The 19196-nt window shown below is 38.3% G+C and overlaps 1 protein-coding gene and 1 non-coding gene across 2 annotated transcripts; one reads left to right on the forward strand and one right to left on the reverse strand.

The window, feature by feature from the left end:
- Positions 1-6426: 6426 nt before the first annotated feature.
- On the forward strand, positions 6427-6499 carry TRNAE-CUC (transfer RNA glutamic acid (anticodon CUC)). The gene has a single exon. It is a non-coding gene; the product is annotated as a tRNA-Glu (tRNA).
- A 10880-nt stretch (positions 6500-17379) lies between these two features.
- On the reverse strand, positions 17380-17865 carry LOC103000824 (lipopolysaccharide-induced tumor necrosis factor-alpha factor homolog). Its single transcript, XM_057549389.1, has one exon. It carries the CDS (start codon positions 17863-17865, stop codon positions 17380-17382), a length of 486 nt encoding a protein of 161 aa, XP_057405372.1.
- Positions 17866-19196: the final 1331 nt, after the last annotated feature.

Genomic DNA, 19196 nt, shown 5'->3' on the forward strand with positions numbered 1-19196 from the left:
GTGTAGAGAAACAAACATTCCTACACAGCTAGTGAGATCATAAAGTATCAAAATTTTCTGGTGAAGTTAACAATGTGTACGAAAAGCCTTAGAAATATGCATACTCTACAACCCAGAAACCCTCTCTCCAGAACTTTATCCTAAGAAAATAACCAGAATTTTGAAACAACTAATTATTCAACAGTATTAGATTGTTAAAGTAAATTAGATTATTAAACTAATAATTAAAACAGTTTTCCATTAAAACAGTTATGTTGCATTGAGTAGCTCATACAGCATTTCACATTTATGCAAACAAGGTAAAGGTCAAGTAGTCAAGTCTGACGGCAACAATTTTAGGGAGCTAAGTTCAGGGCACATCTGAGACCCACACAGAGCCAAAAATTAATACAATCCATCTTACCTAATGTTGGGCTGCACCCCGCAGGCCTATAAGGCCTGCACTTACCCAGCTTTAAGACTGAAGAAAGAGCCCAGAGTCAGCAACAGAGACATCAATGGTTTAGTGGATGGGGCCGGGGCTTACATGTCTGAAGAAAGGTTCTGGAACAACCCTCCACCGTAAGCTGCAGACCGCGGGCAGGACAGGGCGGCAGGCTTCGCTGCGGGGGGAGGGGAGGGGAGGCAGATTGCCAGTTATGGGGGAATTGACCTCAGGTGGGGGAATTGACCTCAGGTGGGCTTGTTAGTTACCAGGGGAAACAGCAGAGGGGCACGCCCCTCACCGCCCCTTTGATAAGAACAATCACTAGATGGGGCGGGGGTAATAAGTACGTAGGAAGGTCAGTCCTGTGAGCAGGGTATAGGCGAAGCAGACACTGGCTGGGCCGGGGAGGTACAGAGAGCAAGAGAACAGCCGTCTTGAGTGGACCGACCATACAACTAAGAGCCTTCGTTGTCAAAAAACAAAACAAATCATAATAGTGTTGCTCTGTTTTCTAAGGCTGGACACCACGCTCTGGGTCTTAAGCGTTCTGAATTCTATTCTTCACACTATATACAGAGTAGGTTCATCACCCTTGTAACATGTTTTTATTAAGCGTTTTTATAGATACCGCCATGACCCCAGATTGTGCTATCACCGTCTCTCGCTCATCACTTCAATAGCCTTCTAATCGGTCTATATTTCCCTTGCCCCTCCACAGTGCAGCACCAGACACCACTCTTAAACACTCAGCCCTTAATACAGCCTCCATGTTCAAGTTCACATGATTGGCTCCTAAACACCTCTCCAACTTCCTCCATCTCTTGCTCCAGTCCAGCCTCCTTCAGCTTCTTCAGGGCACGATGCACAGGTTCTTTGCAGAAGCTGCTACCAGCGCAGCGAATGGGCTTCTCACTGTCCTCCCCACCCACTATCATCTCTATCCCACCTTAATTCTTTTTTTTTTTTCCATCTTTTTTTCAAATCTGACTTAGTTGTGTGTTGTTTGTTTGTTTGTCTCCCTCTCAAAGAAACCTTCCATGACCTCTCCAAATATTTGAAGCTCAACTAACCTTTCCTTCTGGGCCCCTGCTGTCCCACCTGTGTGGGAATTACTGGAATTTGTCCCTCTTCCAGATGCCAGCAGGAAATAGCCGACAGAGCTCTGGCTGGCTCGTTCAGGCATCACTCACCCCTTGGCCTGGTGCTTTCAGGTAAGGCCTAACCTGAACAGCTGCTGTGGTCCTGTCCTCCTTAACAAGGATCACAGCTGCAATTTCACAGTTTTCCCGTGCAGTCATTTTTCCTTCCACTTGCCCAGCCTCTCCTACTCTACTCACTAGAATGTAAGTTCCAGAAGGTCAGTGACGTTGTCTGGATTTGCTTATGATTGTATTCCCTTTGTCTCGCACATTGCCTAGCACAGAACAAGCACTTAATAGGTATTTACAAATCAATTGAAGGAATCTAATCTTCCTTTTTGTCATTGTTATTATTCTCTCTTCTCACCCTTTCCACTGTTGATAATCCACACACAAAGACCATGGAAACCTACCAAGAAGGCTCCGTAAGTGACTTTTTACACCAAAATTACACCAGAAATGAGAATAACTTAAGATCCTCAAGAAAAAAGGAGGGAACCACCATTTTCACAAGAGATCCAGCACATGTGTTATCATTATTCAGAGTTTCTTCATTTTTAACATGTATTTAATTTTTGGTTTTTTCTGCATTTTTAATGTACAGTGAAGGGTGGGTATTTAGGAAATGTAAGAATCAAGAAGATCTCAGTCTAGCTTGGCAAATAATATTTATTTATTTATTTATTTATTTATTTCTGGCTGTGTTGGGTCTTCGTTTCTGTGCGAGGGCTTTCTCCAGTTGCGGCAAGCGGGGGCCACTCTTCATCGCGGTGCGCGGGCCTCTCACTATCGCGGCCTCTCCTGTTGCGGAGCACAGGCTCCAGACGCGCAGGCTCAGTAATTGTGGCTCACGGGCCTAGTTGCTCCGCGGCATGTGGGATCTTCCCAGACCAGGGCTCGAACCCGTGTCCCCTGCATTGGCAGGCAGATTCTCAACCACTGCGCCACCAGGGAAGCCCGGCAAATAATTTTAAAGCATTTCTGAACTACCAAAAAAAAGGATGAGGAAGATTTACAAGAGAAATGACTAGGTCAAAATCACACTAAGGAAAGGAAGAGCCTAAAAAATAAAGTTTAGCACTCAATGACCACTTGTACTTAAGATTGACTAGGGTTTGTATAAGACTGAAATCCAGTTTTATTTCTGGCAGATCTCAAAGAAATATCAGACTTCATTGTTTTGGTAAATATGAAAAAAAACTGGACTTCAGCTTTAAGCAAAGAATTAAAAGAAGACAACTACATGTTTATAATTTTTAGATAGATATATTATAATTTTCTAAATAATTTCTCAGATTAGAAATGAAGCAATAATCAGTTAAGACAGGTGGAGAAAATATAAGACAATGAACACCTATTGGTTTATGTAGAGAAGAAGAAAGAATGAGACTCCAGGGACATCCCTGGCAGTCCAGTGGTTAAGATTCTGTGCTCCCAATGCAGGGGGCACGGGTTCGATCCCTGGTCAGGGAACTAAGATCCCACATGCCTCACGGTGTGGCCCAAAAGAAAAGGACTCCATGTCTTGGGTTAATTGGATAGATGCAAAATTGGTATTATTGTCTTTCTCTCTTGATTTTCTAAAAGTAGACTATTGGTGGGTGGAAATGTTTAGGAAGAAGGGCCAGTTCATGATTGGAAGAGGAATTCTGACTCCTTTTTGCTTCTAAATCCAAATCCTACTGGAAAAACAATGTACCTGGGGAAAATTGGAATGCTTACAGAAAATATAATCAAAGTAGGAAGAAAAAAAACCTACTGTGTTGGTCTAAAGTGCTTTTAGATAGGTATATAAACTTATAAAATTAATTTAACTTAAACATTCCAACAGATATTCCTCAGTGAATCGAGAAATGTGAGTAACAGGCAAGTTTTGGAGATTAATAATGAGAGTGAAAAACAAGTCTTTTGTCTGATTAAACAAGTTACAGCGCATAATTCTATACTTTCAGAGTCAACTAAGATCATATAGTATTTGAGTGAGAGGGAGATAGGAGATCTTGTAGACCAACCTTCCCTGATTTATAGCTGGCTTATTACATCATTCACAGTATATGTGTTGGGTGTATTTTCATGCCAAAAACTGTGGTGGGTGCTGGGGATTCAACAGGGAACAAATCAAAATCCCTGATCTCAAAGAACTCATGTTCTAGTTGGGAGAGAAGGATAATGTACAACTAAAGAAATGTGTAATAGGTCAGATGGTGCTAACAGAGATGGACAGTGTATGTATGTATAGGTATGTATTTATGTGTAAAGTGGATGTGATAGAGTGGTGGGGTAAATCATCTCAGTAAGGTGACATTTGAGTAGAGATCTTGGTGAAGAGAATGTGTCCCTGAGGATACATGATTGCAGAAAATTCCAGGGAGAGGGAACGGCAAGTGCCAAGAATCAATTAAGAGAGAGGAGGCCAGTGTGGCTGAAGCAGCCTGAGCAAGAAAGAGGGTAGTAAAAATTACAGCCAAAAGGGTAGTGGAGACAAGGTCATATCAGACCCTAGAGTCCAAGATGATCCAATATACTTTGGATTTTATTCTGTATGAGTTGGGGTACCACAGCATATCAGTCACTAGATCTGACAATGTTTTAAAAGGGCCACTCAAAATAAACTTTAAGAGGTCAAGGGTTGAAGCAGAGAGGTTGGTCAGAAGGCTATTGAAATCATCCAGTCAAGAGATGATGGTGCCTTGGCCCAGATTAGCAGTAGAGGAGGTAAGAGATGGCTACATTAAGGACATATTTGGAAGTGGAAGGATAGGATTTGATGATGGATACCATACTGTGTGAGACAGTAATGAGTTAAACATGATTCAGGAGTTTTGGGAAAAATGGAACTGCCATTTACCATCGGAGAGGATGGTGTGAAGTGGAAATCGAGGATTCAGTTCTGAAGTATTAAGTTTGATACCTATTAGACATCCAAGCAGAGATGTTGAATATGCACTTGGACATCAGTGTTCTGGAGTGCAGAGGAGAGGTTTAGGCAAAGATGTAAGTTTTGGAGTCACCATATATTTATGGTACTTGAAACACACAACTGAGTGAAAGTTCATTGGGAGTGGGTTTACATAGCCAAGGGAGGGAGTCTAGAGACTGAGCTTAGATCCCTCCAACCAATAGAAGTAGGAAAATGAAGATGGTCAGGCAAAGGAGACTGAGAGTGTATGGCTTGTGAGACTGGAAGAGAATCAAGAGGGCAACCTCACAGGTCAACTGAAGAGCATGTTCAAGGAGAAAGCAATCTGCTGATAGAAAGATTGAGACCATTGAGAGCTGAGATTTGACTTGAGGTCTTGGTTAGATTTTCTTCTAACTTCCATGCTTTTCCCATAACACCACCTTCCCTCTGCTCCTTTGTTATCTTACCTGAGCTACAGATAGGATTCTTTCTCACTCTGGGAGTTGCTAATATAATCAAGTTCACTGACAGTTCAATAGAAATGGTGAAGGAGGAGGTGTTTCCCCAAAAGTAGACCCTGAGACAAGGATTTGAGAGAAAACAATAGGTGTATTAATGATCATGTCATTGCTATGGGCAACTGGTTCAATTGAATGGGGACCTTCTGAGGAAACATGCACAATATGCTTCAGCATTGTCAAGAGGGTCAAACTGGGGTAGTTATTCATAGACTCGTTGATTGAAAATTGCATTTCTTGGGTTGCCCTGTGCATGTCCTGTGGTGCTAGCAGAAGTCCCTAGGCAGGGAAACAGAGAAGCATGGGTACTTGCGGTAGGACACTGTTTGCATGCCCAAGAAATGCCCATCACAGCTGCAGGTAAACCCTGAGGCGGGCCGAGGGAATATGGGCATTTGTTGTTGAGGACAGTGCAAATGTGATGGTGGTCACACTGGTCACAGCACCTAGTAGTAGATTGTCTGGACTTTGTTTCTTCTTAGACTGTGAACTAAGTCTTGTACAAATGGTCAAGTGGTTTTTTTTCTTAAGCATTTGCTAGATTGGGGGAAAATATGCAGTGGGTGAGAGATTATTTTTTAGCAATAGTTATCACATATTTTGAGTAATAAAATATGGCTTGATTAATATAAGAAGGCAGGGCTTCCCTGGTGGCGCAGTGGTTGAGAATCTGCCTGCTAATGCAGGGGACATGGGTTCGAGCCCCGGTCTGGGAAGATCCCACATGCCGCAGAGCAACTAGGCCTGTGAGCCACAGCTACTGAGCCTGCGCGTCTGGAGCCTGTGCTCCGCAACAAGAGAGGCCACGATAGTGAGAGGCCCGCACACAGCGATGAAGAGTGGCCCCCGCTTGCCACAACTAGAGAAAGCCCTCGCACAGAAACGAAGACCCAACACAGCCAAAAGATAAAAAATTTAAAAAAAATAAAAAAAAAAAGAAGGCATAACACTCTGCTCGCATTTTTGTATCTAGAAATAACTGGAAAATCTTCAAGTTTTGGCTGTGTAGAAAATGACAGAAAGAAAATTATTAAAATATAAATATTTTAAATAGCATTCTTTCTTCTTTTTATTTTAAAACTTATTATTTTGATCTACCTAGTACCAAAAAAGACTTCATCTAGCTAAAATAAATATTAATACTTTTTAATGTTTTAAAAGTGCACATGTCTATGTGAATATCTCATTAAAGTGAAATTATTCATAAGTTTGTCCAGTGAACTACTACCATATCTCAAGAAGCTATATTTCTCCCCTGATAAGCAATGAGCCTTTATTAAAGAGATGATAGATACATATCTTAGTAAGGTTTCTTAACTTTCTACAGGGAGCTTATCCACACAGATATGCCTGTAATTTGCAACACAGACCATCTGAAGTCCAGGTTCTCATTCAAGAGCTCAGCTATTCCAAACAAATAAAAAACGTGTTGGCAAGAATTCCCTGGTGGTCCAGTGGTTAGGACTTGGTGCTCTCACTGCCAGGGCCCCAGGTTCAATCCCTGGTTGGGGAACTAAGATCCCGCAAACCATGTGGTGCAGCCAAAGAAAAAAAAAAAACATGGTGGCAAGCAACGATATTAATAGGGGATTGACTGAAGCACAAGTAGTATATCCTTTTCTCTAGGTTCTCTGGGTTATCCTGGAGGAGGTCAGACCATGAGAAACATGTCAATATAAAGGACATTACTTTTGCTTTTCTAGAACTACTTTCAACCAATCAGGATTTGACATTGTCCCTCTAGCCTATTGAGAGGCTACAGATGAATCCACAGAAGTAATGGCTCTCTTAAGTGTTTAGAAAATAAAAACGAACAAAAATCTAAAAACTTGTTTTGCCTTTATCTGCTGAATGTCATGTCACTGATCATGTGTTTTACCTGTTTGGACCTTCCCCAAACACACGTAGGAGCCTATGCCACGCATGTCTGTATGCTATCTGAGCATATATAACAATCTGTTTCTCTTACTGTGTAGGTCAGATAATAACTTAGCTATGTGACTTCATCCCTGATTGAACAATAATAACAAAGGAGGATTGATTAATGTATCTATTCCAATTTGGAAGAGGTCATTAGTAGCACAGTTCAAAACTCCCTCCTTTGCCTTGATCTTTCAAAGAAATCACAAAAACATTGAGCTTTGTGGATTGAGAATTCTGTAAAGCTGGAAGAGATATCTAATAAAATGGAAAACAATATCAAGACTGAAAAAAAGTTGGGTAGTCTGAAATGATAAACCAATTCAAAAGATTGTACTTAATAGGGATAACAATAAAGTCTTGATTTAAGAATTAAAAAGTTTGTTGCACAAGTAAAATGAAGGAGAAAACCAAGACCTGGATAGACTAATACTTGTTAAAATAAAATTTAAAAAAAAGTGAGGGGGCACTGAGTGGTATTAACGTGACTTAATATAAGTAAATAACATGATTGCAATCAAAAGCTAGAGACACTAGTGCAAATATTAATTGAAGTTGACATTTAAATAAAAGTCAGCTAAATCTCCTCTGTACTACCATAGCATTAACTTCATTGTTTTGGTTCAAAACCCTGTCTTTTAAAGACAGTATCAGGTACATATCTGGAGAAAGAAAATTGAGATGGAGAGGCTCTGGAAATATAGCAACAGTTGAAAGAACTGAGGATATTCAATGTGGAACAACAACAAAAAAATTCAGTGAGAGGTGGAATGTTTTTTGGAAGGGGTGAAGGATGGATTGTTTTCAGACTTTTGGAGGGCTCCCTGGTAGAAGAGCAGGTGACATTCTGCACTCCTCCAAATAGAAAAAGCAACAGTATAAACTGTGCGAGGGTAGAAACCATGTCTTAAACATTTTTGCATTTGTGGTAAGTCCAATTACACTGGAGGTGTTATTTGATGCTCATTGAGGTATGTAACTGATGCTCCAGGAAGACAGATGCCAACGTTATATAGGGAAGAAATGTACAAGACGTGAAACAAGAGTCTTTCAATATATTGAGTGTCTTATGATTGGAAAGGTCCCAACTGTGAAGACAGTAGGGTGTAGTGGTTCAAATTAAGAACATAGGTTCTGGGATGAGGCTGACCTGGGTTCAAATTTCAGCTCTGTGAATTAGGTGTGTGACCTCAGACAAATTACTTAACCTCTTGTGGTCTTAGTTTCTGCCCATAAATTATGAATAATGGTAACTAGCTTTCAGTTTTGTTGTGACGTTTAAGTTGAGAGAATGTTTGTGAAGAGTTAGGACAGTGTCAGGAACAATAGTAAACATTCAGTAAATCATAATTATTATGTTGGCAGAAACTGTTTTACAGTCTTCCAAAAATGTTGTGGAAGGGATTCTTGCATTGGATGAGAAGTTGAATAAATGATCTCTTGGTCTTGCTCAATTCAAAAATTCTCTGATTCTGTGATTTCTCAGCACTGTTCTTTTTTAAATCCTTAGCATTTTACAAACGTCTCTGGAATTGCACTTATCTCACTAAACTGAAAGCATTAAATTAAAGCAAACCTCAATCTCCTTAGTAGACAGGATTATCTCTTCTTCATCTTCACACCTCCAAGTACCTTGCACACTGGCTGACGTAGTCAATAACACTATATTCACTGTATAAATTAATGAATGATCAAACAATTAAATATTTATCTCAAAACGTAGACCATATCTGCCATCTTTCAATGAAAATTTCAAGTACAAATGCTTGATCCAATCTGCTTGATCAAAGTATGCTTCCTGTAACCCCAGCTAAGAAAAGCAAATGATAAAGACTATAATTTACTTATCTCTAACCTCAGCCATTTAAGAAACCAACACTTACTTGTTGAGCACCCACTATGAGCCAGGTGTTTTTCATACATAATCTCATTTGATCTGTTCATGCAACTATGAAGTAAGTAGTATTTTACCTAATTTGTAGATAAAGAAATTGAGTCTCTAAGAACTTAAAAATATTCAAGTCACACAGCTATTAGGTGATAAATATGGGATTTGAACCTCAGTCTGTTTTATCCAAATACTAAGTTGTCCCTTTTTAAATATTTTTAATTGCAAAAGCAACATGATACATGCTTATTTTGAAAAATTTGAGAAGTTAGAAATGCACAGACTAAAATACTTATAGATAATTTTTCTCCCCCTATTCCCTGCATTAATATTCTCCAATCTATAAGAAATCATCTGTGAAAGCATCCTATTAGATGCTGTTCTATGCATTTGAATGCTTATACGATATAATATATGAACATAACATTTCTAAGATAAATATAATGTAATAATGTAATATTAAAATTAGCTTTAAAAAATAAATATGGCAATTTTTTTCATTTCATGATATACCTTGAAGATCTTGCCATGTCAATACAAACAGATCTATCTTAATTATGATGAAAACATAAAAACTTGTTAATAGTGCAAATTTACATGCTATAATTTATGAAATAATTCTACAATTGTTGGGCATTTAAGTAGCTTCAGATTTCTTCTATTAGAAACAATACTACAATAAATACCTTTGTGCACATATGCAAATATTTCTATAGGTTGGATTCTTAGAAGTATAGTTTTTGGGTCAGAAAGTATGAATATTTTTAATTTTGATAGATATCACCCTATTGTCCACCAAACCACTGTACAGGTTTACATTTCCACAAACTTAGTACTTGTATATCCACATCAACACTGAATACTATCAATTTTCAAAATATATTGATGATCTGATGAATGATTTTATTCACTTTTATATTATTTTATTATATTATCATTATATTTTACCATTATTATAATTTTCACTTCCATACTTATTACACATAAGATGTCTTTTTAATATGTATTTTGCCCTTTTCATATGCCTTCTGTGCTTGATGATATCCTATGTTCATTTGAAAAATGTAGATTGTTTTTTTCTTATTGAATCATTGGAACTCTTTGTAAATTAATTTATCCTTTGTTATATATGTGGTAAATATCTTCTCTAGGTCTATCATTTGTCTTTTAACTTTCTTCACCTACAGAATTTACTATGTAGATTAACTGGTCAATCTATGTCATTTTAGAAAATCTTTTCACACCCACAATTACAAAAATATTCCTCCATGACTCCAGTATGTTACAGTTTTGTTTTTCTGTTCTTATAATTTTAATCCATCTGGAATTTATTTTTGTACATGGTGTGAGGAAGGACTATAATTATTTCTTCCCAAGTGGAGACATTTTTCCAAAATTAAATCTAAAATAATCAATTATTTCCAACTGATTTGAAATACTAAATTCATTATACTCTAATCCTCATGTGTATATAGGTGGTTTCAGACTTTGTATTCTTTATTGTGCTCCATTCTGTACTCTACTATTTGTATTCTATTCTTGTGCCAATACCACCCTGTTTTTGTCAATGTATCGGTATAATCGTTTTGAGATATGATGAGGAGTTAAGCTTCATATTAGTCTTATTTTTTAAATAATTTCCTCTTATAGATAAACTTTAGAATCAGTTATCCAGTTAAAAAAGAAAAGGCCATTTTGTTTTGGACTACTACAAATTTGTATATTATTATATAGAGAATCAAATTTTACCATATTGAGGTTTTTCATATAAGAATGTGATGTGTCTCCATTTTTTCCACGTCTTATAAAGTATTTTAGTAAAATTTCTAAATATCATCATATAGGTTTTATATATTTCATTGCTTATTTACTCTAGATATGTTATGAATTTTTAAAAATGTATTTTGTTGAAGTATAGTTGATTTACAATGTTGTGTTAATTTCTTTTTTTCATTATTTTTATTTCATGGCTGTGTTGGGTCTTCGTTTCTGTGCGAGGGCTTTCTCCAGTTGCGGAGAGCGGGGGCCACTCTTCATCGCGGTGCGCGGGCCTCTCGCTATCGCGGCCTCTCCTGTTGCGGAGCGCAGGCTCCAGACGCGCAGGCTCAGTAGTTGTGGCTCACGGGCCTAGTTGCTCCGCGGCCTGTGGGATCTTCCCAGACCAGGGCTCGAACCCGTGTCCCCTGCATTGGCAGGCAGATTCTCAACCACTGCGCCACCAGGGAAGCCTGTGTTAATTTCTATATACAGCAAAGTGACTCAGGTATACATATATATATATATATATATACATTCTTTTTTCATATTCTTTTCCAGTATGGTTTATCACAGAGTATTGAATATAGTCCCCTGTGCTATACAGTAGGACCTTGCTGTGTATCCATTCTATATACAATAGTTTGCATCTGCTAATCCCAAACTCCCAATCCATCCCTCCCCCGTTATGATTTTTTAAAATTAATTAATTAATTAATTTAGTTTTGGCTGCATTGGGTCTTTGTTGCCGTGCGCATGGGCTTTCTCTAGTTATGGCGAGCAGGGGCTACTCTTCATTGCGGTGCCCGGGCTTCTCATTGCAGTGGCTTCTCTTGTTGCCGAGCACAGGCTCTAGGCGTGCAGGCTTCAGTAGTTGTGGCACGCGGGCTGAGTAGTTGTGGCTTGCAGGCTCTAGAGCACAGGGTCAGTAGTTGTGGCGCACGGACTTAGCTGCTCCGTGGCATGTGGGATCTTCCCAGACCAGGGCTTGAACCCGTGTCCCTTGCATTGGCAGGTGGATTCTTAACCACTGCGCCACCAGGGAAGTCCCATGATTTCTTTTTTAACTTTTCATTTGAGTGATTGGGATCTTCTATCCCCATCATATTTTCTACTTGGTATAGTGACATACTCTGGGAGTCATCTACCAAGTAGCTCTCTGATCACTTCTCCCTTGCTAACAGAATCCTACTTTTACTTGGGGTCAGCAATGTGCCATCTTTGGTCTAAACCAGTCATGGCAATCCAAGTGATTGTGACTTTTGCTACATGCTCACATTCCCTGGCACCCTTGCCACCAAAGCTGACCATATTACCTAGTATTACACAATGTGTGATAGGGAAATTATGATACTTTTTACTCCTTGATACAAGTAAAGCCCCTTTGCTTCTGCTCTCCTTTCTTCCCATTTTCACGGCTGATGAGCAGGAATGACACCTGAGTGGGATAGCCATAATGTGGCCATGAGGCCACAAATATGAAGAGGAAAATGCAACAACTTGAGATGATGGGGCAGAAGGAAGAAAACTGCCTAGGTCCTTGAAGAAGTTATTGGGCCACTGAACATACCAGTCAACTGCTTTCTTCCACATTCCCTTTTTAGCAAAAAAGGTTTAAAACTCGATTAATTCAGCATCCTCTAACTGAAGCTGAATGAATCCAAATCCATTTAGATATTACTGGAGTATGGGAAAACTATTGATTTTTGTATATTTCCCTACAGAATTCTGAGTTCTACTAATTTTTAAGAGGTTTGTTTGAGAGTTCTTAATTTGCATTTGCAAATAATGACAGTTTGCAAAACTGTCATTATTTCTAATGACATATTCCTAATACTTATTCTTACTATTCCTTGAATTATTTCAAAAGCTGAGACCTTAGTGAAATGTTGAATTGTATACATGGATAAGAGGTATTTTCCTTTTCAATTCCTGACCTTAATGGGAATGCTTCTCATATTTCAGTAGCAAGATTTTGCTGTATTTTTTGAAACATAACCTGATAATAATTTTTAAAAATATCATTCATCATGGATTAATAAAAATTCAATTTTGTTCTTCTTTTTTGCTTTTTTTAAATCAGAAATAGGTATTAAATTTTATCAACTATTGTTTGGCATCTATCAAGCTTATCACATCGTAATTCTACTGTGTTCAGTTAATGTAATGCATTATTATCAATAGATATCCTGGTTTTGAGCATCCTTGCTTTTCTAGGATAGCCTTATTTACTCATGGTGAATCATTTCTTTCATATGCTGTTGGATTTTATATAAAACATTTTATACTGGAGCTTTGCATCTATATTTACGAGTCATATTCTTATAAAATTTGATGTATTTGGTTTTCTTTGTTGGATTGTGGGCTGACAGAGTAACACTAGACACAAAGAATGAGTATAAACTCTTTAAATAGCCTAGGACTTTTATGTTTAAAAGTTTCTGAATTTAAAAAACTTTTCTGTGAATATCTATTATTTTACAATGAGTTTAAAGATAAATACATAAATACATACATATATTTTATAAACAGGAATTATCAGTTTCTATAAGGTGTACTAGAATTTATCTAGTACTCTAGTGTGGGGTTTGGGGACTTAGCTATGTTTTTTCTTTTCATGTGATAATTGGTCATTTTTCTTTTCTTCTTCCTCTTGAGTCAATTTTCATTACTATATAGATTTTTGGAAAATTATCCTTTTCACCTGAGAATTTTAATTTTATTGATATAACATCCTTTTTTTTTTTTTTTTTTTTTGGCTGCACAGCGAGGCATGCAGGATCTTAGTTCCCCAACCAGGGATTGAAACCGTGCCCCCTGCAGTGGAAGCGTGGAGTCCTAACCACTGGACCACCAGGGAAGTCCCTATAATATTCTTATAACTTTATTTATTTATTTTTGGCTGTGTTGGGTCTTCGGTTCGTGCGAGGGCTTTCTCCAGTTGCGGCAAGCGGGGGCCACTCTTCATTGCGGTGCGGGGACCGCTCTTCATCGCGGTGCGCGGGCCTTTCACTATCGCGGCCCCTCCCGTTGCGGGGCACAGGCTCCAGACGCGCAGGCTCAGCAGCTGTGGCTCACGGGCCCAGCCGCTCCGCGGCATGTGGGATCTTCCCAGACCAGGGCTCGAACCCGTGTCCCCTGCATTAGCAGGCAGACTCTCAACCACTGCGCCACCAGGGAAGCCCTCTTATAACTTTAAAATCTCTTCTGTGTCTGTAGCTATGTCTCTTTCCTTATCTTAATATTATGCATTTGTGTTTTCTTTTTCATCTGACTTATCTGATTTTTTTGTTGATAGTTTAATTGGTAAAGTTTACTTGTTAATTTTCATAGAATTCCGCTTTAGCACTCAATGCTTTCTACTTAAAAAAATTATTTTTAGCTCTTCCAATTGAGTATTTGTGGATTTTAAATATTTTGTTTTCTAACTAATACATTTAGTGATATTAATTTTTATTTGACTAAAACTGGGTCATATCACATAAGTTTTGATATCTTGTATTCTCTCTATTGTTACTATTTAAAATAGTCTATATTTCAGTTTGGTTTTCTTTTTAACCAAAAGTTATTGTGAAAGTTTTATAGTATATAGTTTGTGTATGTGTATGTTTCTGTCCTTTGGAGTTTATTTATAGTTTTATTGCATTCTGATCTGTATTCTGCTTTCAATATTTATTATTTAGAGCTTTTATTTTTGTGGCTGAATGACTGGCCAATTTTTGTAAATGTTCTATGGGTACTGGAAAAGAATATCAGGCACACAGTTCTATACATATTTCTATGACCAAGTTTAATGAATATGTATTCAGTTCCTCTATATCCTTTTGTATTTGGGGGCCACTTAATTTGTCATTTTAGTTGAGGCATGTCAAAAATCTATAATTATCATTATAGTTTTGTAAACTTTTTTTTGTAGATATGACAGATTATACTTCATATATTTTGAAGCTATATTATCAGGTATAAAAAATGGTAAATTATTCCTTTTATCAACTAAAATTTTTTTTTCAAATTAGTATTTTTGGTCTTGAATTTTATTTTGTCTACTATTACCATGTTTTCTCCTGCTTTCTTTTTGATAGTACTTACCTGATTTCTGATTACTCCTTTTGATTTTCAAAAATTTCTGGTCACTTACTTTTATTTATGACCTATTTAAATAGCTGTTTGCCTTTTCTGTTTCTTAGACTATCATGTTGTTTAACACCTCTTTCCACAAACTGACAGATTCTGTGACCCTCAGATTAAAAAAAGGATATAAAGGAATTGTACAACCCATTTAACAAATTTGATTCAAGTTTATAGTTATTTCTTTGGTTTATTTGTATGAGAGTTTCTATATCTTAATAGAGAAACTTCATCCATTAACATTTATTCTGAAAATGGACATGAATATATTAACCAAACAGCTTTATTTCTGACATCTTATTTCTAACATTGTCTTTGTGTCTTCTCTTTTCATTTCTTCTTGTTTGTTTATACCTTTCTTCTTATATTTTTCTTTTACTGCATTAATTGAATTTTCTTGTTCCTCTTTGCTTTATGAATTTTGAAGTCACTGCTCTATTACCTTAACTGATTTCTTTTTTTTCATCTTTTTTAAAAATTTTACTGAAGTACAGTTGATTAACTGATTTCTTTTTTTTTTTTTTTAATATTTATTTATTTGGTTGCACCAGGTCTTAGTTGCGGCAGGCGGGCTCCTTAGTTGCGGCTCGAGGGCTCCTTAGTTGTGGCTTGCAGCGTGTATGTGGGATCTAGTTCCCTAACCAGGGCTCGAACCCATGTCCCCTGCATTTGCAGGTGGACTCTTAACCACTGCGCCACCAGGGAAGCCCCGATTAACTGATTTCTTAGTGAGATGAAACAAAGTTGAATGGTGAAGAGTAGTGTAAGACATTAGACTCAGAGTACTGAACCTAACTATATTAAGGAAAAAGCTGATGTAAAGTTTTGAATGAATTTTTAATCCACTAATGTGCCTATAATTTTGTGAAATGATACAGCCACCATTTGGGGGCATGAGCTAAACAGTAACCTGTGTACTTCTTGAGGGAATTTGGACTGAGTTATGTATAGAGAAATTTCACTCAAATATTTAATAAAATCTAAACAATACTGTGATCTTTTTCAGTTTAAAGGGGTAAACCTGATAATAAAAGAGTATATAAGAACCAAGAATAAAACTGACACACGTCTCCTAATGTAGACAGATAAATGGAAACAAATGGATAGTCTAGAACATTATGTCACTACATACAAAATTGTAGTGTGCAATAAAGGTGACCTTTCAATTACTTGGGTAAAGGAAGGATGCTTTTTTTTTTTTTATAGTGAACAAAAGACTTTATTTTTGAAAAGCAGATAACACCAAAGTACTATGTAGTATCCATAGTCATTGCAAAAATAATTACTGGAACTTTCGAAACATCAAATGAATAAGCTGAATCAATGGGTTATGACTATAATTTTCAACGAATATACAGATTTTTGATCAAGGCCTAGGCTTGATTTCTACATAATATTATTCACATGCATTCCCTGTGCCTATTTATTATCAAAACGGGGACTCTTGAAAGTTGAGCCCAGCTTTGTCTTGATTTCAAAGATGACACAGCAGCGAACCGAGAACTCTGGCTTGCTGCTTCAGTCCTAGAAATCATGTCTTCAGATGTTATACAACAAATTGATCTCTGAAAAATAAAATCCAGACTTCAGATGCCTTTGAAACAGTCAGGTCCCCGCACTTTTCAGCACCATGGTACTCAGATGTGCTCAAACACGCTTTCCTTTGTCTTTCCAAATATCCACCAGGAACCCAAAAGGGGACCCTTTTTGAGAGTTCCATTATGGAGGTCTTTAGGAACCACACTAAACCCAAGTGAAGGCAGTGGATGAAATTATCCCCATTACTTTTTCTGTTAAGGCAAAAAAAAAAAAAAAAAAAAAAGTGAGAGTGCATTGGCCAATGGGAAAATGATACCAGTCATATGGATAAGGAAAACGGTTCTATAAATCCCTCCTTTCAAAATTATGTTCAAAGGTGTTTAAGACCAAAAGGAGGTCACAAAAACTGTTAATACAAACAATTCCTCTACCAAAAAAAAAAGCCCTTCGTAGAAAGTGGCTGAGGATCTGGTCCAAAGAAGGCGGATCAGTGTAAAGATCCAGCCTTCTATTCCTAGCCTGCGTTTATGACCTCATGGCTTTGTGTCTGATGGGTGTGAATAACCCCTCCCTGTACTTAAAAACGAATTAAGAAATTAAAGTGAATTTGTGTGCTATTTAAAAGCCTGCAGTTGCAGAATCTGAGAGCCAAGCCCTTAGACTGTAAGGGAAGATTTTTGTCATCAGAAGTGGAAACAGATGGCTATGACGGTAGGCACTAAAGGTTGGTTCAGCCATACTGGGGCCAGAACAGCTTCAAAAATAAGGCAATCTGGGGCTTCTCAGTTTGAGACCACCAAGAGAAAGGCCCACTGAGGCAAAAAAAAGAAGCCAGCCGGTGGCAAATCACCAGAAGATACTCAGACGAGACAACGATCACAGTTGGATGGGATGACTTGGGGTCACAGATGGGGAGGCAGGAAACCCTTGAACCAGCACTCAAGGAGAATGTCTTTGCATGTCCCGTGCACGACACCAAGCAGCAGTTTCTGGGGTTTGGAGGTGTGTTATTTTTGCGATATTTTCCCCCCAAAAGAAGACACGAAGGTGGAGACCCTGGAAAGATGAGACCACCGAAATGGAGCCTTCACCAGGGGCGGGGCCGGGTGAGAGCCGGAAAGGCCTTCCTGCAGCGCACGGCTCCCTCCAGGTCTGGCTGAGTCCTACAAACGCTTGTAGGTGCCCAGGAGAGCTTTGCAGTTGGGACAGTAGTGGCCCACATCCTGCAGGGCGTCCACACAGAAAAGGATGAAGCAGCGACCCGCCATGCACCCCAACAGGCACAGGCTCCTGCAGGAGAGCCAGGTGAGGGCGCGGGCATTATAGGACAGCTGAGTCACGATCATCTTGTTCCAGGAAGGACAACACATCTGGACCGGACGGTCGAAAAAGGAGATGGGCTGTTGCACGCGGACCGTCTGCACAGCAGTTGCATTGGCATTGGGGACGGGCCCTGGCTGGGTGTAGTACGCAGGCGGATTCATGCCCTTCCCATCCGGGCCCGTCGTGAGCCCCGAGGCCGGCCCAGGCATGGGTGCTGGAAGTGTGGGGTAGTAACTGTTAACAGAAACTGTCTCTTCATAGGACGGGGGCGCGGTCGGCACCGAGGAAGGTCTCGCAGCCGCCTGGTAGGATCCTGGAGCAGACATTTTACCGCAGCCTGCGCAGCCAGTCGAGCCGGGAGGTCTCAGGAAGGATGCTTTTTAAATAATGCTGAGACGATTTAGTTAATGATTTGGAAAGCAATTAAGTTTAACCCCTACCTCATATCACATATTAAAAAATAAATTGTACATAGTTTGTAGAGTTAAATGTGAAACTAAAAATCTTGGAATTAGTAAAAACACAACAAATCATGTAAATGAATAGTCGTCCTATTAGGGGGCTTGAAAGTATAAACTATACCAATGATAGAAAGCATAGAGAAAATGATCAATAAATTTAAACATAAAAATTGTAACTTTTAGGTATCAAAAAGCATTATTATTAAAGTTAAAAGTAAATAAAAACTAAGAAAAATATTTTATTACATATTAGGAGTTAATATTCTTTATAAAGTGAACATCACAAGTCAATGCAAAGATACACACACAAAATGCACATACACAAAAAAACAAGCAAAGAACTATCAAACCACAAAGGCAGAAATACAGACAAGAAACACAGAGAATAATACTAATTCTCTCTGTGTTTTGGGACTAGATATTCTTTTTCTGTATTTGTTAAATAAACAGGAAATATATCTATAGATAGGTAGATAAATGGAAAAAACATATGACTATGTCATCTTGGGAGTTTAATACTTGACAATGAGAAAGATGATGCTATCTGGAATCAGAAGTCCTGAATTCAAGTTCAAGTGCTCGTTGAATGATCTTGGGGCAAAGTCACTGGACTGCTTTGAGCCTTGGTTTCTCCAAATATAAAACAGAAGAAATAATCTTCATGTCATAAACTGCTGTGAAGACTAGATTTTACAGATGTACATGGGAAAGGCTTTGTGAGATCATTTACAGACGTCAGAGATTCCTATTTCTGATCCAGTGCGTTAAGGCTTTTCCCAGCCTCCAGACAAAATCTGTGCATCTTCTCTTACAAATACCATATCCCTTTGCCTGATGAGGGTTTATGTTCCTGAGTTGTTGTTCAGGTGACAGGTCACCTGTGATGCCTTGGATTTTGCAGCCTCCTCAGTGGATGGGACAGGAGCATCTACTAGATCCTGACTATAGTCAAATGGAACAGTAATAACAAGCACTATTGCTTTTCTTCTTCCATGTTATATGCTTTGTCATTCAGTTCTCGTACACACAGAGTTAATTTGATAACCAAGTTGATACTATAATTCCATGTTCATGATATTTAAAAAGTCCTTACTAATTTCAAATTCAGGGGTCTGTTGTAAGTCAATTGAGAGCACCAGCCTATCTCTCTTCTCAATCATAGGAATAATTCCTTTGTGAATGCTGCATGATATACA

The sequence above is a fragment of the Balaenoptera acutorostrata genome, chromosome 6 (genome assembly GCF_949987535.1).
Source record: "Balaenoptera acutorostrata chromosome 6, mBalAcu1.1, whole genome shotgun sequence".
Lineage (NCBI taxonomy): Eukaryota > Metazoa > Chordata > Mammalia > Artiodactyla > Balaenopteridae > Balaenoptera > Balaenoptera acutorostrata.

Bases quoted from the DNA above. Each gene is read 5' to 3' on its own strand.
- LOC103000824 (XM_057549389.1), bottom strand. From the start codon at position 17,865: ATGTCTGCTCCAGGATCCTACCAGGCGGCTGCGAGACCTTCCTCGGTG.